The 23,923-nt window shown below is 40.8% G+C and overlaps 1 protein-coding gene across 1 annotated transcript in view; it reads right to left on the minus strand.

The window, feature by feature from the left end:
• NEK10 (NIMA related kinase 10) overlaps window positions 1-23,923 on the minus strand; it is a 214,918-nt gene that overhangs the window by 181,710 nt on the left and 9,285 nt on the right. The window contains exons 2-5 of the mRNA XM_044383351.3: window positions 17,383-17,493; window positions 17,054-17,114; window positions 9,133-9,263; window positions 7,365-7,463 (exon numbers count right to left, since the gene is read on the minus strand). Coding sequence (XP_044239286.2) covers window positions 7,365-7,463; window positions 9,133-9,263; window positions 17,054-17,114; window positions 17,383-17,456 — 365 coding nt within the window. The 5' untranslated portion in view covers window positions 17,457-17,493. The remainder of the gene's footprint in view (window positions 1-7,364; window positions 7,464-9,132; window positions 9,264-17,053; window positions 17,115-17,382; window positions 17,494-23,923) is intronic.

Consider the following 23,923-nt stretch of genomic DNA (forward strand, 5'->3'; position numbering starts at 1 on the left):
AGCCAAATAAGCAGCATCTTCATGGTGGGATGTAATTTAAATTTCCCTTTTCATTAACACACAAAACAACAACAACAACAAAACTTCCACCTGTGACTCAAAATTTAAGGGTGGAGAAATTCAAACCTGTTTCAAAATAAATATCATCCCAAATTCATAAAATAGAGCCCTGTGGGGTTTTTTTTTTTTTTGGTGGGGGGACATACTAGAAAAGTAAAATTCACATCAAAATAGACATGGGAAAACTTGGAAGAAAAAAAGAACATGTGTGAAGAAATTAATTACAGATGAATATTCAAGGAATCTTTACTGACTTGTTCCACTATTCTTAATGGGTCTTTATTCTTTCTCTGTGTTGACTCCTAAATCTAGCCCCAAATAGGCTCCCAACCAAGAGTTCATCCAGTGGGTCTTTGCTGGTCCCTACGGTCAGGGGGATCTTGAGCAGAAAGGACTGTCTGAATGTGTTTCTTCTACATCCTTGATGGAAGTTTCAGAGGTAGAGTGCTTTCAAATATTTACTCATCACTTACTGGTAGCCAGACACTGTTACATGCCTGGGGTACAGTAAAGGACAAAACCATGCACTTGTGTTCATAGAGCTCACCTTCTAAAGGGAGAAGATGAATAATAAACACTGACTAATAAAAATTGATATGAGGTGGGGTACAATGCAGGACAGCAAAGGTTAAAGTTTAAGGAGTCCAGGGGATATTATTTTAGGGCAGTCAGAGAAGGGTTCTCTGATAAAATTACATTCCAAGTGAATTGAGGAATGAGTCTAGGTCAGAAGAGCAAAAGGGTTAAGTATACAGTCCCTGAGCAGGAGTGTGGTTGATTGTTCAAGAATAGCGAGGAAGCCCGTGGGGCTGGAGCAAAGTGAGCAAAGACAAAGTAATAGGAGTTGAAGTCGGAGAGCTGGCAAGAGCCAGATCTGCAGGGCTTTGTAAAATAAGAATAGGGACTTTGGATTTTGTATTCGGGAAAGGCACTAGAAGGCTCTAAGCAAAAAACTAACATGATCTAACAGAGATTTTGAAAGGATCCTTTTGGAAGTAGTGTTGAGAACAGTATAGGAAGCCAGAGATCAAAGCAGGGAGCCCAGTTAGCCTACTGCAACTGTCCAAGCAAGACATGATGGCAGCTTGGACCAGGTAAACAGAGGGAGAAGAATAAAGCTCAGGGAGGGCAAGTTAAGCAAGAAAAATAAAAAGCCCTTTTTTCGGTTTGTCAACTTCGAGATCTCCAAAGAAGAAAAAATCCACTAAGCAATATATAAAACAAAAGATGAATCGACAACAGTTACATACAACTTAAGAGGTATGGTCTGCCGGAGCAACACGGATAAAGGAATGGGTGGACTTACGTAAGTGCGAGTGTTTGGGGGCTGGCTGATTTTAGCTATGGAAATGTGCTTCCTAGAATGTGTCTGGAACTCACTGCCTGGCTCTCAGAAGCTCATGAACTGACGGGAAGCTGTCATTTATTGATTTGGTTCTGGTGGTTGCACGTGGGCCAAGACCAAGCAACGCTTTCCTGGGAAGGTGGGGACATTTTAATTTCATGCCTGTTAGACAACCAAGTGAATGATTCTTGCAAGAAGCAGTAGTAGACAGCAGAAAAGAGAGAACATGATTACTGAAGTGATACCTTTCTGGTGCAAAACTGAAAGTAAATTTTAAATATATTTTGATTAATAAAGAACCCGGGAAACAGCAAGGCATAAGAGAAGAGTACCAGTTAAGTCTTGCCTGAGGACCCTGAGCTTGGCCTTAACCTCTCCACTACTGCATCTATCAAATGAGGCTGGACTGGATTTTTTCTTCAGGGCCCATTCCACCTCTGTAACTGGATGATGTCTTTTGTATGTGTGTGTGGGGGGGTATATATATATTTGAGGAGAATAACATTTCAGGAGAAATAAAAATGTAAGAACTAAATATTTGCTCCACGTTTGGTGATGGGAAGAAGCAGAATGCTTGCTTTTGTTTGAGGATTACGTGAGACCCTGGGTTCTTGAAGGTTATTTTCTTCCTTTCCACAGTTAAGATTCTGAAACTTAGAGCAAAAGAGAGACAAAAAGACAAGATACTCAAGGAGCCTCAGCCAATGAGACAGCTCTTTTAAAAACTTTACTCTGGATAACAGCATAATACAGTTTTGTACGTGCGTAATGATCTCTCATATAAGTGAAGAAAAAAAGCATAGACTTTAAAAAAAGATTAGAAGGAAATAAAGCAAGAATTAATGCAACTATTTCTAAGAGTGGTATAAAGGGTAATTGTTCATTTTTTATCATTTTCTGTATTCTCACATTTTTTATGGTGTTCAAAATAATTTAATGCAGAGAAATTCCATGACAGGAAGAATCTCAGTCTCCATGCTCTCCAATAAAACCAGTGTCAATGGCTTGAGTTGGAGATAAAAGACCCAAGCCCTGTTCCCTGGGAGCTCAGTGTATGGGGGAGAGGAACGGGGTCCCGGGGCCATGAGATGGGAAGAGAGGGCAGGACCATTTGAGGGACCAGAACAGCCAGGAAGGCAAAGAGGCGGGGGCAGCAGGCTTAAGGTGAGGATTAGCATGGGCAGAGGCTCAGAGGTGAGAGAAAATAACTCTCTGAGGAATAATGAGGGGCTTGCTTTAATCTTGGTGAGCCCAATGGATGCACCAGGCAGGAGCAAGAGATGAAGCCAAGAAGGACCAAGATCTCAGAGGGCTTTGTGAATCACTAGGGAACTGGAGCTTTACCCCAGTCATTAGGGGATGGCTGGAATTTACCAAAGTGACCAGGCTTCCCTTTCTCTAGGTGAGGAGGAAATCTTCAAAGGCCCTTTTTGGCCTGTCTGCTACCTGATGAAAGAAAATCACAGAAAAAGCATCTCTCCATCAACTCTGTATATTTCAAGAACTAAATCAAGACTGAAGAGATCACTGCTGTATCTTAACTTCCAGTCCTTTCCTCTCACCTCCCTAGACAGGGTCTGGGGAGCCAGTGCTGAGGATCAAGTAAAGCTCAAAGAAGGGTCACTTGCATCATGACCTAGGCCTAGCTTGGACATAGACAGCAAAGGTCTGTCTGGTAGACAAATAACTACACAGGTCCTGTTGGTTAGAAGTTCCTGGAAGGCCCCAGGACACTTTGAACAGCGCTTCTAAATTTTGAAGGCTCTGCTAGATGCTTTCCCCTGAATCAAGGGGTTCTTTTTTTTTTTTTAAGATGTATTTATTTATTTTAGGGGTTGGGGAGGGGCAGAGAGAGAGAGAGAGAGAAACCCAAGCAGACTCTATGCTGAGCCTGATGAGGGGATTTATCTCACAACCCTGAGGTCAGACCTGAGCCGAAACCAAGAGTCAGATGCCTAACTAACTGTGCCACCCAGGCGCCCCCTATCTCAAGCAGTTCTTAAGCTCTTGTGTGGAGTATAAATAAATATCTTCCCGATCTAGACTTCCTACAGACTCATTTCCAAAACATGATATTTCCGAAAATAGGATGTAAAATAGTAATGATACCAACTTGTTATTAGAAAAGTGATTGCATTTTTAGACCAAAAAGGTCATGCTAAATGGATCAGGTGGTTTTCTTTTAACTGAAATTTGAAAACCTTGTATATACTTATCTCTATAAAAGTTACAGGCAGGGGAAGGGAGGATATCCTGGCAATTGTGGGATAATCGTACCAGGAAGAGACCGGTTAAGTGAAATCACTTTAAATAACACTAAATTTCATATTAAATAGCAGGGGACAAGATTTAATGAAAACATGATCTTAAAATATATACTATGAAACTAAGATCTATTTTATCTTACATTTAACAAAATTTAAGTTATAATTGCAACTCTGCCCTAATAACCAGAACAAAGCAGGAATGGACTCTGCTGACGTTTTGGAGCATACTTTTTCTGACCAATCATGTAACATGATCCAACATCCCTGAATTCATTTTTTACTTTTGCAGCAAAAAGAGGTTCATTTTTGCAAATATATTAGAAAGAGTCATCAATTTGTCCTAAAGTCCTCTCCTAACCTTTGTTGGTCCAACTGTGCTTTTTTCAAGTCCCACTTCGTCATCTTCCTTGTTAATACCCTCTTCTTCAATTGTCAGTGGTCTCATTCTGCCAGTGCCTCCTTTGCTGGATCCCAACAGGTCAGCCCCATCACTTTTAGTATCTTCAGGAAATTCTATATCTTTAGCTAGATTTGCAAGTTAACTTCACAACTAGATTATGTTATATTTGCGCTGTGTAATAGGATCTGCACGTGGTCCGGCAATCAGCAAGGAATGGACCAACAAAGAGGGAGCTCAGAAGAACAGATACACAGAAGAGATATCTGAGTAGAGGCCAATTTTATAAGCAGTTAATTAGAGGAAATGTCAACTTTGTGATAAGTTTTACTTCCCTGTACGACCTCGTGACAACCTGGTCTTGGATACCAAGCACACTTTGTACTTCCCTGGACAGGCAGATGACAGGGAAGGGGGTGGATTTATTTTCGAATAGTAGACTCTCCTACAGACAAATGACATTATGGCAGAAGGGAGAGTTGGAAGATCAAAATTTGCTTCCATACTCTGCTACACATCAAGATTCATGACCACATGTAACCAGCAGTAACCTCAGCTTCAGACACAATACTTTCCTTGCCTTTTGAGCTCGACCATGAGGTGTTTGCAATGCTTACAGCGTCACCTCATCTGACCCTGGATTAACAAGTCCTGTCTCATTTCAGATGCCAGCTGGCGATTTCAGTTCTGAGAACAAGGGAGTAATCACAGGTCAATCTTAGGAAAAGCACCCAGAAAGGAGGTATCCAGAAGTGTGGTTTAGGGGAAGATTGCAGTTGGGGAGAATGAAATAGATCAAGAGAAAGAACAGCATCACTCGGGCATAAACCGACTTAGGACTTGGAAGGGCTCACACTCTACACATGAGACAAAATTCCCACTCAGCCACATCCTCAGGGTAAACCTGAATGGCATAGCACCTGAATATGTCCAATCTTGCCTACAGCCTGAACTGGACCAAAGACCAAAGTCCACGGTTCTTCCACCTCCCCCAGTACTTAGTTGTCATAATATAAATAAATAGTTTATATCCACCATATTTTCCCTTGTATTGGGATAGTGGGTAAATATTTTGCTGACCAGACTAGATGCTGAGTCCCTAGAAGAAAGGGATCATGCGTCCTAGTCATCTTTGTATTTTCACCCTCTCTTCCTTCCCCACTGTTTATTCCCTCTCTTCTCTGCACACAGTAGATATTCAAAAATTTATTTATTGAATCGAATCCAAGCTTTCCAGCCAACATTAAATCTGATGTTTGCAAAGAAAAGGACAGGAAGCTATACCAGCAAAGGCCCTGAGATGTAATTCTTTTATAAGTCTAAATTTAGAGGGAAAAGGAGGAGAAAAGGTAAATCTGGCTATCTTAGCAAGGTCATATGGGGAGAGAAACAATGGAAGACCTTTACACTTAAGCCATCTTTGACCCAACCCTGCTTTTAGAATAGAACTGAACGTAACAATCTGTCAGCAGCCAAAGGATGACATAAAAGGATGCCCTTGATGTTCAACATTCCTAAATTCCTTCTCGTACTATGAAAGCAAAGACATCTATAATCATCTCTTCCTAGTTTGAAGATTTCCAGGGACTACTCATGTTGCAAGTCAGTAATTCCATCCAATCTAAGATGCCTCATTAATCACTAAGAATTTGAAAAGGTCCTGACAAGGGATCTCTTAACTTCAGAATTGTTAAGATCTTTTCGACTGTTGGATGCCAACCCTTGCCCGATTAGTTTCCCTAACAATTTCTGCATCTAGTGCCCTCAGACTGCAGACACAGTGACATCTCTCACATCTTTAATATAGGAAATATTCTGCCTTCCTCAAAGTACTGACCTGATAAATGGTCTACTGGACATCTCTTGAAGAGTCCATGATAGTCGTCTTCAAAACAAATTAAAGAACATCATTTCCTAATACCATTTCAGGCATAATTATTCTGCTATTACCCATTGTTCTACTCTGTTTAAGTTCAAGAAGAAAACAGTCCAGGACAACTTCATGTCCTTTGTAGTAGCGTTCATTAATCTTTCAACAATCTCGGAGTATATTGTCAAGAACTGAGCAGGGACCCAATTCCATAACCATGATAAAGATTTTAGGTTTTTTGTATTATCTGAGCCAGTCTAATAATCCTCTGCCTAAATCAAGTACAAAGGCATAACAGATGCAGTCCCAATCCTGGATTGCTTTAAACTAAACCAATGTATTTGGCAGCCACTATCCAATACTTAAAAACATCATACTAAATAACCCCCCTGCAAAAGATCAAATCATTAGACCACCACTTAGGTAGGCATATTTAGTAGCTGATTCATCATGGAGGACCCACCACCATACTGTTCTACTTAAAGTCAGCCATTGCACTGGACCGAGTCACTTGGTCCAGGCATTAAATTATTAGTATTTCTCCTATTTTCCAGAATAGGAGTAATTTTTTCCCATCTCACTGGGGCAGAATTCAGGTATCTCAATCAAGTCCCACAGCAATGGGGGAGATTCAAGGTTCTTTATAGGCATCTTCCCAGCTGATACTTGGGGGAGAGAGCCTGGGCCTCCAGGGAAGAATAGAAGGCAAGGTCCCACCATGACACAGTGCCAGGAGTCACCTCATATCTAGCAGTAGCATCACCAGCTCGCACTTCAAGCAGCCCAAATGGATAGAAAATTTAGTCCTGACTGCAATTCAACACTAGTCAATGGCTCACTGAAAATCCCTGATGTTTGTGAGACAGAATCTAGAGGTCTTGCTAATCCTTCTCTACAGTCCCAACACTGCACCTGTGTTAAGACAAGGAAGAGTAATGGAGAGCACATCTGACTTGGTCCTGAGAAGAAACATCATCACTGGGCCATGACTGGAGGTTATACATTCATCCTTTCCCCAGGGTCAAGGCTGGGGCAGCCCATTTAATCAGTCTTTGTATCAACCACAGAAGTATCCCAGGAGGATGTTGGCCATGGGGTTACCCAATGTCTGTTTCATAAGGACCCTGACAATAAACTCCTCCCGAGTATCCAGATTCAAAGTAAGAAAAGTAAGAAAAACAGTATAACCCGGGTTATGCCATTTTACCGTATCTGTTATAACATTTGGCTAAATGCAGTACTTAACCAGAGTAATTTGAATGAGATCGCCTGCAGTGCCTATTCATCTGCCTCCTGCTAAATGATATTTGCTCTATTTTATCTTTCAAGTATGATGTATGTTCAATCTCATAAACTGCTTCAAACCATATGCTAGGAATATGCCATTCTTGGGTAAATTGTTGGTCTTTTCTGGGAGAATCTTACCTGCAGATGAGTCTGTTTTTCACCAAGGCTGTAAAGATCTCCTGAAATAGCTTATGCTGGGGATGTTTGCTGAAGTTTCTCTCATTCTTGTAGTTTATGCTGATATGGAACAAACAGAAAAGCATTTTGTAACCGAAATTTTTTAGGCTGCCTCAGAGCTCCTATTGCAGGCACAGATCATCTGTATTCACGCAGATATTGAAGGATTCTCGGGATTTAACATATTGCTAAAGGTACATATCGACTGTTAAAAAAGGAACTAGAAAGTCAATTATAAATAATAATAAAGATCGAGCATACGTACTTCATTTCACCAAGTAACTAAATTATTCCTCATAAACACTTCATAGCTAAACTTGTTCAGGGGGTGGAAAAGGGGATACGAAGCGAAAGAATGATGAGAACATAGTATCTAGACGCTGTGCATGAGGCAGTACGCAATTCTTCCCTTCGTTTTCCCACCCACACCCCCACTGGCTGCTATAGCCATTAACACCAGCGCTTACCATGCATATTTCCCTGTAGGTAATATGGATTCATCAAACACGGCCTACACCCCTCAGCCGTGAAAAGTTTCTGTGGTTACTGATTGTTTGCTGTGTATGGGTATGTGTCTGTGTGTGTCTGTGTGTGTTTAACAAAGTCTGGAGGCATCCCATCTTCAGCTTCTTTCTTCTGCTATTACAGCCAATTGAAGAGGTTATAAATACCGCAAAACAGTCCACTTTAAAACTGGGAGAGGATATGAGATAATGTACAAAATGGTGACATTGCTATAAAATATATGATATACTATTTTTGTGCATATGAAAATAGACCAGGTTTAAGATCCAGGCCAAATAAGCTGGAATTACATGAACATACCACCTCAAAGCAAGTTCTATGGCCTTATATCATCATTTGTACTGTTCTGCCTTTGTAGTCTTTCAGATGTCCTTGGACAGTGAGCATGTCCCTACCCTAGCCAGGTGAGGGCTGTAATGCATTCTTAGTATCTAGTAGACTTACTATGTAAGAAGTTTTAGGGAATTTAGTGTTCCGCACTAAATACAAACCGCATAATGTCATGTGATTTTGTGGAATATTAAATTCATTGTCATAAAATGACAGGGAGACAAAAATCTAGGACAAATAAATAAATGATCGTTCTAGAATATTCATCTTGTTATTTCGTGCCATTCATTATTTACATGGCACTGAGTGCCAAATGATGTCAGCACACTGTAAAACTGAGAGAACCAGCTCCTGGAAGGGGAGTGGCCCACAGACTGTGCAACTCCTAGGAGGTTTAAATGGCAATAGGAGAGAGGAGCATGGATTGACGGTTTCCATGTTAAAGGTGAGGTGCAATCCCTTCAACTGAAAACCTCAATTGCTTTGACAACCACAGTCCTTAGCCACCACATCTGCTCACAGCAATGGCTTCTTCTATGCCTCCTCAGTGCTGGCAAGGTATGGACAGACCAAAAGCTGAAGACAAAGCCTGGAATCAACCAGGCCAGGTCAACAACCTGAAACCACTTTCTCATGGACCAAATGCCAAAGGTATCTCAGCAAGGTGTCCTGAAACTCCCAGGCTGGTTCCAGATGCAGCCATTAAGCTGTATTTACACACTACTTCTGGGAATGATTTAAGCATGAACTAAAATGATTAAGTTAAGACTCCCCGTGGTAAATTTTTAGACAGCTTTAAATTTTAGCTCCTGTGACAAAGTTTGAGGCTAATTAGAATAGGTTGCTGAAGGCAAGGGAGATACTGGATTCTTACCTAAAATTTTCCAGTTCAACTGCTTCTGTGGACTCATGCCACTGACTTCGGGCTCTGTGTCCACCCACCTTGATGACGTGCTCGGTCTTCGTCATGCTATTCTGGGCACTATCGAAGTTAATGGCTGGAAGCTGCAGAAATAGGAGCCCAGGACTCATGAGGATAACAATAAAGAAAGTAACAAAATGGGGGGAAGGGGTAAATGGAGGCCAAATAAAGGGAATGAGCTTTTTCCCAAACCAATAATTAACATGAGAGCCAAGCCAATGTAGTTTCCCAAGATTCAAACATCTTTGACTTAAACATTTATTCTCTCTACCTTACGCTGCTTTATTTTTCTTCATAGTTTGTAACACCACCTGCCATATCTTACAGTTATTTATGTATTTTCAGTCTCCCTTGGACTATAATGGCAGCTCAACATGAGAAGCACTTTGAACACAGTCAGGCCTGAGCATTAGGAGTTTTTGAAGCTGCTTGGGTGATTCGAATGCGCCACCAGAATAGAGAGTTTCCAGATCCAGCTAGAACTCTCTGGTAGAGTGTGAAACCCCAAAGTCATCATTCTTCAACATTTGCCAATCATACACAGTGCTTGCCAGGTGTTAGGGACATAAAGGTAAAGAAGATTCTATTCCTTTTAATCAGTCTGAACATCTTGATTAGTCAATCACATTTATAAAAGTCATGAATTCACCAAAAGAAAAGTAAAAATTTGCTTAAAAAAAAGAAAAAGAAAAAAATTGCTTAAATTAACTATAACACCTCAAGTATGCCCCCCACTTACAATATGAACTTGTAATTATTTACATAATAAATTGTAAGTTATCGGTATTAAAATAGTTTCATCTACCAATATGTACCTATGACTGGGATAACCCCGAGGATTGTTTTTTTGTACCATGGTAAAGCTGAGCATAGTGCAAACCAATACCTTATTCTTTCCAAAGTACAAATGAAGGATATTCTATAGCTAGTGAAATTATTACAGATGAGGTAAATAGAACACAATAGAAATAAATAAAGGATCCACTTTCCCATTCTATATATTTATCAAACAAAACTACTATATGTTGTACTTACCTTATTCTGCCAAAATATTTGACACTAATCCACATGAAGACATCATTTCCCTATCCAAAAAGAGTATGTCTGACTTCCCATTAGGCAGTCAGCTTCTAAAAAGATGCATTATAATAATGACATTGTTTAATGGCTAGCAAAAAAAAAAAAAATTCCTTCATCATATGCCAGCACAGCTGCATTCTCAAAACATTAATAATAAATCTTTCATCCTGTTAAACTACTTTTCCATCTCAGTAGAGTGGGCCAATCAACCCACAAACACCACAAGACAACGGGCCATGGGCACTGGAGAGAGCAAGGCTTATTGGCTAAGAGAACTAACTCTAGGCCAGATGCCCTGGTTTAAAACTACCAAGAGGCAGCTGCATGATCTTGGAAATGTTACTAATCTCCCTGTGGATTAGTTTCCACATCATCGAAATGGAAATAATAATAATAATTGTGTGCAGAGTTATTACGAAAACTAAGTGAGTTAGTATTTATAAAGCATTTGCTATGTGCCTGGCATAGTTTCCGAGTGCTTTATAAATACTTTTAATCCTCATGATTATTCCCACCATACAGATGAATTGGCTAACCAACTAAAATGTGTCCTTACAAATTAGATGACCCCTGGATGTGATAACCCAAATGACATTGGCCATGAAGTCACAGCAATGAGCAAATGTTCCAGTGTTACAGAGGAAACATCACTATGTAGCAAACAGGAAGTGGATTTTCCGGGTCCAAGGTGTTTCAAACCCCCTGCCATTACCACAACTCCCAGAACACTGATCACAAGAGGGAAGTGGTCAGCACAGAGAAAAATGGTCCAGTCCACTCAGGGAAGAGGGGTGGAAAGCTGCCACAGCCTACAGCCATTCCCTTTGCCGGCGGAACAGGCAGCCAGAATTGGGAATCAACTCATGGAGACTCAGTAGGTAAGATGGACTTGGCTGCTATAGTTGCAAAGACCATGAACTTAATAGAAGGAACCTTGAAGCAACCAGCCCTCTTCTGACAAAAACAATGTGAGTTCAGAGTCCAATTCAAAACCCAGAGCCTTTTCCCTTGCCTCCCCAATTCCTTGGGCTCTCCGTATTCTTCAACATCTACTGTAGGAGGTCCAGTAAAACCTGGATGATACCGCTCACCCCCTGGGATTGTCACCATCAGGGTATCCATGTGAGCCGCCCCTTACAGATTTCTTCACATTAAGCCATTAGTTCTTCTAAAGCATACTACATTTGACAGATTATTCTGGGCAACCCAACATCTGAAACTTTGGACATAATAAATTCCCATAACACAAATTGACAGAGATCATTTTACAATGTGTCCTGTCCTTTCCCATGAGTGATGGATTTGCAGGCACTTGGATTTGAAAACCTATTCAAAAGGCACAGGACCCAACCATCATTCATCTTCATGACCGCCATCATCATAGATGATACTTACATGGCGCTCACCACATGCCAGGCACTGTTCAAAGTGCTTTGCAAGTATTAAATATATTTAATCCTTATAACAACCCTATGAGATAAATATCATTTTCTAGATGAGAAAACTAAGGCACACAGGGGCTGAGTGACTTGCCTAAGGGTCACCTAGCTAGCAAGGGGCAGAGCTCGTATTCAAATCCAGGCAACCTGCCTCCCTCTCCAACATTCTCAGTCCTCCACCATCTGTGCATGTATCTCTAGTGCTGAGAAACACTATCCTGAGTCAGTCCTCTTGCTTTTCAGAGTTCTACTCTTGCCCAAGGCTTTTTTCATGCTGAGATGAAAATCTCTCCCTGTGCTCTGTTCCTGTCCTCCAGTCCAGCATCATCTCTTTGCACAATATTTGAAAGGACTAAACTGTTTCTGTAAATGTGTAGAGGGGTTGGTTCTGGGGGAATCCCCAGACTTCATGCTGTGAGGACAAACAACCCTGGGGAGAGGCCTCTCACCCACAAACAGCGCCCACTTGCCAGCCCCGGCTGGTGTTGAGAGGATCACAGCACTTAGCAGGAACCCCATCAGGGACCTGAACCAGAACCCTCCAGGCCAATTGCTCTGAATTCATGACTCAGGAAATGGGTGAGAGACAGTAAATGATCAGTGTTGCTTTAAACCACTAAATTTTAGAACGATTTGCTATGCAGGATTTGATAAGATATCTACCACGGACTAAAATAAGAATCCACTAGCCCCTATAATGTAAATAAATAAATGAATAAACCAAACAGGTCAGGCAAATATAAAACTGGGCCCCAAGTTCTGGCTGCACTGAATTGGTCACTTGTCCCGGAAACTACCGTAGTGTTTGACCACTCCACGCCTGGGCGTGTATTGTAGATGGCGACTCCCGATCATGTTTCAGGGCTCAGCTCAAACAGCCTCCTGCTGAGCACCTGCCCCAGCCTTCTTGGCACACCGGTTCCCTCCCTTCCTGGTGGCATTACTACGCTGACCTCTCTTATAGCACTTACCACACCTGTCTAGTTTACACATCAGCCTCTTCCCTTTGAACACGGCCACCCTGAGGGCAGCATCCTATCTGTCTATCTTTGTGTTCTTAGCACCTCTCACAGAGCCTGGCACACAGTATGGACTCAAGGGGGAAACTTGAATGAACGCTTACTTTATCTTCTGTCTCGTTCCTAAATTGTTGCATTGTTCACCACTTCTAGATGCGTCCATCCGTTCCACACTTTTGTTGCAGACACATAATTTGTCAGAAGTGTGATGAGGCACTGGGCATATAGGAAGCGGAACAACCACAGCCTCTGCCTTCAAGGAGTTCAGAGTCCCATGGGGTGGGGGAGGGGTGAGCCAGCATGAGAACAGGCTGCAAGATGAGTGAACAAGGGTTTGTTGCAGTAGAAAGTAAAGGAGAGACAGGGCGGGCCATGGACCAGGATGCCAAGAGTGTTTCAGAGTACTCCAGACAGACTTTTATGGGCTGGAAGACAGAGGACAGCTACGTGTGCTCTAGAAAATGAGAGGCACCTGAGCAGCTTGAATAGTATGAGCGGAAAGTGAAGAGACTTACAGACTGAAACGAAGGACTTTCCTAAAAACGTGATTGTGTCACTTCTGATTGGAAATGTCAACATTCCCTAGTGCTTATGGGATCAAATACAAAATGTGTAGATGGGCCTTCAGACGCTGCACAATGTCATCCAGCTGTAGGTATGACTACTTCCAACAGGAACGTCTTGCCACCATTTCACTTAAATGCTTGTTACTGCCCTTTCTCAGATATCTGATTATTTTACTCACTTCACTGATGGATGCCTTTCCACCAATTCCACTGATGCAAAACCGGCCCATTTTCCAAGAACCATCTCCTTCCTGTGATTCGAATGAAAAGTGGACTCCTTATGCCTGTCAAAATCCATACACCGCCGTCCGTACCACTCATGCAGGACTCGTGTCTTGCCTTCTCATGTGCTGTGACTGCCTCTCCCATACCTCATCCCTCAGAACACAGGAACTGTGCCTTATGCCTTTTCTTTCCACAGTATTTATCAAAACCTCTTCCATTTCAAGGTCATTAATTGGTCTATAATGAATTCATTTGTTCTTTCTTCTACCTTTTTTACTTATTGCGAACCAACTTCTCAGCTTCCTGTGACTTTGAATGTAGGGGAAGAAATCTGAATTCCAGCTCTTAGCAGATTACTTCAAGATTTGTGGAAACCTCTGGTGAAATCTCCAACCAACTTTGTAATTTCACTTTGCTTCAACAACCCTGGGGCAATTCCTTTCCTTGAATTATTTGTCTTTACTGGGTTATGGTTATTCTAACCCTGCCCCCTCAGTGTTCTGTCCCACTGTTGGACTGTCCAACAGAACAGCAAGCTCTAATGTGGTTAAACAAGGCACACAGAGATAGAACAGTCAAGACAAAGAAAGAAAGTAGAACATTGGAACACAAGGAAACAATAGAGAAGTGGCTTGGCTCATTAGAGATTCAGATAAAGGACATTCAGTTCTTTGCGATTCTCTGCCGAAACCACAAAGTAAATTTCCTCTGCAACCGATTAATTGGCCATTTTGGTCCATTTGCAAATAACAGGCCAGATCTTGTTAGATCAGAAATTCAGGTGAGTGAGCCCTACTCCCAAATTTCTCTTTTCAAACTGACTGCTAAAAATCTCAGAGCCAAATGTGTGACCCACTTGCATATTTTGATGGCATCTCTGTGTGCCTCGCTCTACTTTGTCCCTAACCCTTGTTCTTCTTTCTTCATTGGCCCTAGTTTTAATTTATGATAAACTGTCATACTTTGTGTATCTTTGAAAAATCCTCCCTACTTTCTTTCTGGAACAAGCAAGATATAAATAAATGCTTGATTTATTCTTTCCAATATCTTTCTTCTCCATACTATTCAAATAAAAGGAGAATAGGGTGTTCAGAATAACATTTATTATTTCAAAATGAAAAATGAATTAAGGTTTGATAAACAGAATTAGAAATGAATTCTGTGAACCTTGGGACCTTCATATCATTGAGGACATTTTCATTTCTTCTTAGAACCACCTACTTTCTGAATAATTCAAGCATTACAAATATGCATTTTTATACATGTGAAAGACTTCACAAAAAGCTATGCCATGCAAACTTGTCAGACAACAAACTGCAAATTCTAAAATTGGTTAAAGAAAGAGGAGCTGTTAAATTCACTTTAGTTAACCCCACCAGGTGTTAACAAGAAAGTGGTGTTGAAAGGAGACACAATAGGTCTAGTCAGCATGGGCTTCAAAGTTGGAAAATTAGAGGCAAAAACCACCCTTTGTGGGGCGCCTGGGTGGCTCGGTCCATTGAGCTTCTGACTCTTGGTTTCAGCTCAGGTCATGATCTCAGGGTAGTGATCGAGCCCCACATCAGGCTCCCCACTCAGCACAGAGTCTAATTGGGATTTCTCTCTCCCTCTCCCTCTGCCTCCACCCCTACTCATGCCTGCGCGCTCTCTTAAATAAATAAATAAATAAATCTTTAAAACAACACCATTGGTGTTTCTTTTATTCTGGCCATGAAGTTATACATGATCATGACGTAACTCAATTCTTAAACCGTAATTCAATTTGACAAAAACAGACCAAGAACCCACCAAATGGAGGATACAGTAAACCAGAGGCAAAGTCAAAGTTGCTGGCATTGGGAAATACATAATCTCATCTGGAAATAAGACATGTAGACAAGCATTTCCAAAACAAGGAAGAACATAGTGCTGCAACCGTGAAAGATTGCTTTGGGAAGAGAAAGATTGCTTCCAGAATGCAAAATAAAGGAAAGTTATTTGTGGAAGCGGTATCACTCAATTTGGGTCTTAGAAATAGATGAGATTTGATAGTAAGGAATGGGAGAGGGGCCAATTTTCGGGAGAAGGGAATAGTAAAAGCAAACAGTAGAAGTCTTTGACATCATGGTTACATCTTAGGATGTACAGTGAGAAAGAATGGGAGCCACAACCAAAACCGTATGCTGAGTTACCTCGCTTACCTTCTAAGAAAGAATGGATGGGATTTGGGGTACCTATCCATGAAGGCTTGTGAGCAGCAAGCCAGGGAGATTCTTTTAGCAGGGCAGAGATAGACAAAGAGCAAGAGTGACTGCTGACACCGTTGGATGGGAAGAAATTGCTCATGGGGCCATAGACTAAATAACGGAGAAGAAGGATTGATAGGTGAAGATATTTAACAACCATGTTTACTCTGAATCAAGGATTATCCGACTATTTTTTGAACTGGAATTTAATTTCCCAAGTCATTTAAAAGGTTTCTCAGTGGCTAGAGGCATATATTGCAAAGATGTAGTGTTTGGGTTCAGATCTGTTTTCCAGCTATCAGCTGGCTGGCTGTATGATCTTGAGAATGTCACTTAATTCCTTGTGCCTCAGTTTCCTACTCTATAAAAGTGGGGGATGTGGTTACTAAACAGGGTGATGTACCAGACACATAGTAAACATTCCCTAAATATGAGCTATATTATATGGCCTTTATGTGCCATCAAATCATTAGAAAGTCATTCTCGACTATAAATAAATAGATAAAAATGTTGTAGCTCTCAATTAGTTTGATGGGTATAACAAAATCCATCAGGATTCCCACCACTTGATCTGTTAAACAAATTTATTTAAACAAGTGTGGCATAATAGACTTCGGTGCCAGCATCCCTACCATTTGCCAGTTAATGATAATGAGTGTCTACTGTTAACATTAGCATTAGCATTGCTGTGCTGTTCCCCAAATCTTCATGAATGCCTCGAATCTCAGGACTCTCCCAAGTCTTACAGAAACAAAACCAAAAAGAAAAGTTTCAAGATAAATTCTAGCAGACATACCATTCTTTCTCCATGTAATAAAAATATAAAAATGCTATCATAAAAACAGCCAAATTTACTCCTTTCCCCTCTTTTCGGTGAGATAAAATGTGCAGCAAGTGTCAAGAGCAGGACTGTAGGAACTGGGCAGCATGAGGAGGGGTGGAGGGGAGAAGAAAGGAAACCCAGTAATCAGTGTTTGGGAAAAAATCAAATTCCCTAAAGCTCCAAAGAGTCAAACACTGGGCATTCAACAGAACAGTACACTGTTTCTAGACTGAAGGGCTTTGGTAATTAGGACACATGGCAATAAGCAGAAAATAAAGCAGGGCCCAGCCATGAGAGGAGAATGAGAAAGCTGTAGATGGCTGACTGTTGTCAGAACCTGAACCAGATATGAGAGAACCAGCCAGATGAAGAAAGACAAAACATCTTGAAGAACTAAGAAAAGCAGATACATATTATTGTTCATAAACATGTTAAGTCCCTTGGGAAACATGTGAGTTCTCTTTCACTAATGCACCACAGTCTTTGAAAACATTACCTGTTGTTTGCTTGACTGGACGTTCAAAAGACAACGAAGCCTTTTAAGATCTGAATAGTCCCTAGAAGAAAGAAGAACACGACATCAAGCAACTGAAGACTCCAGGCGAACTCGTCATCCCCACGGATGGCATTGCCCCCCCCCCAGGCCTATTTTATAGGTGGAAACCTATATACACTAGAACTCTAGAAATGATCAAACATTTCAGTAAACACCATAACCTAGAGCAGCCATTGTCAAGGGTCTGCTCTATTTCTCAAAAAGCCATTAAATCAGGTTGCTGGCCACTGTCTGAGTTACTAATTAGCAAAGATTCAGTAAGGGGTTACCTGGTGGTGATTCCTTGTTGTTTTTTATCAGTTGATTTTTCTGTGGTCTTCACCTTTTTGTCTTGATCAGGCATTGTAAAACATCAATGCCCCAGAATTAACATCTCCTGCCTTTCAAAATGAACGGGAGGAGAAGACTTTAGTTGGTTTGTGTCCTCCAAAATATTCTCAGGCAAAAGTCACTTTACAATACTTATTTAAGTATGCAAACACTAACATTTATTTATAATACAACAATAATAATAATAATATGAATTGCATTTCGGGGCATCTGGGTGGCTTAGTCGGTTGAATGTCTGCCTAGGTTTTGGCTCAGGTCATGATCTCAGGGTCTTGGGATCGAGCCCCATGCTGAGCTCTGTGCTCAACAGGGAGTCTGCTTGAGATTCTCTCTTTCCTTTTCCTTTTGCCTCTTCCCCCTTTTCTAAAACAAATAAGTAAATCTTAAAAAAAAATACGTGAGTAGCATTTATTATTTTTCATCCAAAGGTCTTCAGACACATTTAGGGCATAGTTTATAGGTATGGTAGCCCATGAGCCTCTGTCTTCTGAGTCACCCTTGATTTCAAATATTCTGACCCATTGTCCCAATAAATACACTATTCTGCTTGTCAGAAAAAGTGTTCCCATTGGGGATTTATCTTTAAGCAAATACCTGGAGCCCAACTAATGCTTTTATGCCCTCTTACTTGTCTTCTCGACAAGTATCCTTAACTGTATGCTGCTAATTCAAGGGGTTCCTCCCTCATCATGTGTCATCCCCCTAAGAGCCCAGAGAAAGCCCCACCCAACCTCAAATAAGCATTACGTGTCAAAGATAAACACAAAATTTCACTGGATTTCCAGATTTCCTAAAGCTTTTAAACTGCCACCTGAATCCCCAGTTGGGTCAAATGCAGTCACAAGTTCTTCAGCAAGAATTGGGCGGTGCAGCCCCTGCACTCACTCAACCATCCCGTTGAAAACAAGTCAACAAGCCCAAAATGGAGTCACTTATACTAAGCCCCAAGTTACCAAACTTAAATACATTGTCAGCCCTCCCAGATATGAAAACTTAAACTAGCCCATCAGGAATCACCAATCAGCATTAGCTAAATAATCCACCTGATAAACCCATGTTACCCTTTAGGGAAAAGTAACCTTGCAATAATCTACTTTTTGACTAATATAACTTCCTTGTTCCTGCTCCCTTCTGCTTATAAAGCTCCTCAGAGTTCCTTCCTATCTGCTAGAATGGATGTTGTCCAATTCATGAATCACTGAATAAAGACAATAAGATCTTTAAAATTTACTCAGTTGAAGTCTGCTTTCAAACAATCTGGACCGTCAGGCTGGCCAGCCTGGGAATACAACCCAATAGACATTTCAACCTTCTGGATAAACTTTGCAGTCATCATGGTCACCCTTCCTAGGATAAATTTTAATACTATTTCCCACTCCCACTCAAAAGTAAGAGATAAGGCAGATTACTTAAGGAACGAACAGAAAACAATTTATTTGCCCTTTTTTCCTTAATCAATTTCTGATTCAATTGCTTTAATTTTCCAGAATAGAAACAAACAAAAAGTTGAAGACACCCTTACTTTCAGTTACATAGCAAATACAAAATTAAACACACTATTGGTTTAATTTGATTGGATGTACAATTTTCCAACTGTGCTTTAATGCCACAGCTTGACTTCAGAGTTATTTTCAGGCATGAAAAAGCATGTGTTATTGTCTTATAATTGCATGCCTCAATGTATTGTGAAATCGAAGGTCAAATCCAAGTGTTTCAGAGATATTTAAAGGCAAAAGGAATGTGCCAATGGGTGTTTCACTGCAACAAAATGGAGCGAAACTTTATTTTGGGAAATGTACAAAGACAGTCTATCTAAGGATTTAAAAATGATTTTTCCAGTATAGTTGTCATATTTATGGCAAAGAGTTGAGCTGGAATTACGAGTTGGAGACCAAGGTTCTCTTCACACATGCACGCCGAGAAAATCACAATAATAATATTTTAGGATTATGCTTAGGATATAATACCACGGATTCATGCAATCAAGAAATATTTACTGAACATTTACTATGTCCAATCTCAGACTGAAAACTGCTAAAGATAAACAGGCTATCACAGGCATATGATTGTACCGCAAGGAAATAAAAACCCACTTAATGACTTCAAACTATGTTTTGTGATGTTTTCAGATAGACATTGATTTCACATTTGCTTTTCTATAAATGAAAGAAAGAAGAAGGAAGGAAGGACAGGGGTAGAAGAAAGGAAGAATGGACGACGGACGATCTGCAGAGAATTTTTAAAAGCAAAAGATCCAAGTGCTTTTTATATAGAGATATTAAAATGCCCCAAAAGTTCTAAAATAAATGGAAATCTACCAGTCAAAATTAATAAATCTGATTTTACTTTTCCCTCAAGGACAGAGGGATTCCACATAGACACACTGGCCTGCTGGCTTCCAATTCCTGTGCAAACCATAGCTACAGACTTTGTTAGAAGTAGGAAATGAAAGCCACAAGGATTAGCACATGAAAATATGTGGTGAAGCTCATAGGCTTCTTCTGCCAGAAGGAGAGCACATCTAGCCAGATCATACCCTGCTAAACACCCCATCTTCTTCCCCTGTTTAATCTCCATAATTTGATTGACCCGGTGTGTGAACAGGAAATAATCATTTAATAGTTTTATCAGTTTAAGATTAATGTCTACTCTGTGAGCTGGAAGAGTGAGAATAGATAACTCTCTGGAAATGTTTCACTTAATTAAACAGTAAACAAATCCACCGGAATCAGTAGAAACAGACAATTGCCTTCGGATAAAAAACAAAATCCTTTCCACTTGATGGCTGTTACAACGGAAACTATTCGGAAGAAAACTTTGAGAAGTTGGGAATGCTCTGAAATATTTCATCTAATCCCATTTCAAATTAACAAAAACAATCACATTATACCAATGGTTATAATCCAAAATTGGGGGGTGGGGGGCAGGAAACTCACATTTTAAGTTGCCGAGAGGCACACAACTTACTAAGTGGGTGTTCTCCGGAGAAGTCAAGCAAGGGCGCTATCTAAAGCAAGAGCTCTCCAGAGGGCAGCCTCAGTGTGATTCCAAGGGGAGCTCCAGAGTGTAGATTATGTCTCCGAACTGTCTAAACCTGAGGGAAGGGAGCAGACTTTCATGTTCCTGTAGCCTTTAGTCCTTGGTTAAGGGTCCCGAGGAAGGTCATAATCCCCAGACACGCCTGTCTGGGAGCAAAGGGACTCTAGGAGCTTAGGGGGAGTCTTCCAAAAAAGAGACACAGGAACTGGCTGTAAGAAGCAAAGGAATATTGAAGCCAACACCCAGACACACAAATAGTCCTAAGGGTTGGGAGAGGCTGTGGGTAGGACACCCATGTCGTTCACTGTGATCACCAACCCCAGTGGAAGAGCTGTGGATGGTGACAGTACAAGAATCTTGCTGGGGAGACACACTGAGCACAGCCTCAAATTCCCCTCCTTTGCTTGACCCCTCCAGGACTTCCACTTCTCTGAACCCTCTACACTCTCCCTCTCACTCACTTCACTTCAGCCCTACTGGCCTTCTCCCTTGCTCATGAACATGGCAACGCCATTCCTGCCTGTAAGCCTTGGCACTGGCCACTTGCTGTCCCTCTCTCATCCCCAGGCTGGCTCCTTCGTGTCACTGAGGTATCTGCTCAGACGTCCCCTCCTTGTGCAGGCTCCCCTGAGGAACCTGGGCAACATATCTACCCCCACAGACCCATCCTCACCACATCACCCTGTTTCGCTTCCTTCGGAAGCTCATCATCGTCAGAAGTCTTCTTGTCCATTTATCGCTTTCTCTGCGCTAGGTCCTAAGGCCCGTGGGAACAGAGATTGTATCTGCTTTCCACACAAATACATCCCCACACACCGAATAGCGCATGCCACAGCGCAGCCACAGTATAAAAGCTCAAAAATTATTTGTGTCATAATCCACAAGGAGTGGCTGAGGTATCTTTACCAATGTTCACGGATTATTTGCTTTTTGACAATTATTTTAGGATTTTAGGATTAGAACCTCCTTTAACCCCCAAACCTGGTGCTCCTCCTCAGTGCCCCAGGGCAGTTTGTACTCCCCACTGTGCAAACCTGTGCACAAAATATTGCAATTGCAATGATTACCCCATAAGACCAGGAATTGGACCTCCCTGACTCACTTTTTTTTTTTTTTTTTTGGCTGTAGCTTAAAGCTTAGTTGGCTGGATTTTTTATTTTAATTCAATTAATTAACATATAATGTGTTATTGGTTTCAGAGGTACAGGTCTGTGATTCATCAGTCTTATATAACACCCAGCGCTCATTACATCACATGCCCTCCTTAAGGTCCATCACCCAGTTACCTCATCCCCCCATCTCCCTCCCCTCCAGAGACCCTCAGTTTGTTTCCTATGATGAAGAGTCTCTTATGGTTTGCCTCCCTCTCTGGTTTCGTCTTGTTTCATTTTTTTCTCTCTTCCCCTATGATCCTGCTTTGTTTCTTAAATTCCACGTATCAGTGAGATTGTATGATAATTGTCTTTCTCTGATCGACTTATTTCGCTTAGCATAATACCTTCTAGTTCCAAGGAAGGCAAACAACAAATATTTACTGTATAAAAAAATTAATGGGCCAATGGATAAAAGAACTATGTTAAAAAACAAATCTGCATCATTACTCTTTTCATTCCAAAATCTTTCATAAAGCTTCCTCATAAATCAAATCAACTGATGAATATTTGTTGTGTTATAACAATCTTGAACATACTCAGGAGTTATCTCAATTATTCAGTCTTTAGGAGGGAAATTAGAATTCTATATAAGATAATATTCATGAACAGTGCTTTTCAAACCACCTATGAAGTTTTTTTTAATGTGTATTCTATTATGGGCCAATACTTTTGGTCCATGTCCTGGTGGGCAAGGTTTAAGTCAGCACTGATCATGTGCCTAGATATCACAGCAATGTTGAATTGCTGTAAACATTTCCTAACACTCTCAATTTTGTACTTATCTCCTCATGGACCAATAACATACCAGTCTGAAGACCACCTAAATAGCCCAGAAATCTGAAGTCTCTCCTTTCAAATAGCAATATTGTTTTCACAGCAACCCTAGATGATTCTCTGAGAACCACTACTCCGAGTTCAGAGCCTGTTAAGGACTGAGTAGTTGTGAATTCCAGGACAACCAGGAGAGGGCGAGAGTGAGCCCAGAAGAGGAGAACCATGGCTGAGAATTTAAGGCTGAACATGGGCTCCCCACTGAAGCCAGCGCAGTCCCACTTTGCCGGAATTCTGTGTACAGTTTCATTTGAGAAACAAAATGCTAAAAACAAAAATAGAAAGCCACTCATTTTTCTAACATTTATTTTACAGATGAGATGAGGCCAAAGAAATGACAATACTAGGTACATAAACACTTATGTTCAGGTGGATTTTCCTTTGATTCTAAGTGGGAAAGCTGAAATTTAGTAATTTTTTCTTTAAAAAAGGGAGGGGCGCAGAAGTGAAAGATTATACATAAAATTCTCGTGCATATTACTTTAAGAACAGAAACTTTCAGTATCTTTCCTTTGCACGTTTCAGTCATGGGACCAAAATACTATCTCAGAAGGGAGAGAAAGGATCTTTCCACACCTCATGGAATAGCCAAATGGGTTTGGTGTTTACAGCCCTGGTCAAGTACAGACAAAATCACAGTACTGACTCATTGTTGAATTTTTAAATCCATTTTAAAGAGAGTCTCAAAAGCAATTCTTATCTTCTATTGTCATTTGAAATATGGGTTAATGCTAAAAGAAGTCCCCAGAGACACACACCTCATTTGCTCATGATCTCTTGGTAATTGCAGAGTAAACACCTACGACAGAGAAAGAAATCCATGCTATGGTAAAATTACCTAATTGTCTGTAATTAATCTAAATTGTACAATATAAACCCACTAACTACATAAAATGATACTTGTGATTCGGTTTTCAGATTCTCTACCCAGAAATTCTTTTTTATTCCACAGTTGCCTTAACTGTTCAGAAGATCCATTTTAGGGGCGCCTGGGTAGCGCAGTTGTTAAAGCGTCTGCCTTCGGCTCAGGGCGTGATCCTGGCGATCCGGGATCGAGTCCCACATCAGGCTCTTCCGCTATGAGCCTGCTTCTTCCTCTCCCACTCCCCCTGCTGTGTTCCCTCTCTCGCTGGCTGTCTCTCTGTCACATAAATAAATAAAATCTTTAAAAAAAAAAAAAAAAAAGAAGATCCATTTTAAATGGCCTCATCTTTACTGAAGATAAAACAGAAAGTCATTTGATTCATGATGGGAAATAGCTCCAAATCCCACTAATACTTTTTTTCTTATTAATCACTTCGATCGCATCTTTGTAAATACCACACTTTATTTATTACACTTACTAATGGTTAAGAAAAAAAACAGCACTTAGAAAGTAAAAACAGTAAGAGAGTTTAACATGACTCCAGTTAATTACCATTTTGGCTACATCAGGTTTATTATTTTGAAAAAGCAC

The sequence above is a fragment of the Ursus arctos genome, unplaced genomic scaffold (genome assembly GCF_023065955.2).
Source record: "Ursus arctos isolate Adak ecotype North America unplaced genomic scaffold, UrsArc2.0 scaffold_20, whole genome shotgun sequence".
NCBI classification, from domain to species: Eukaryota; Metazoa; Chordata; class Mammalia; order Carnivora; family Ursidae; genus Ursus; species Ursus arctos.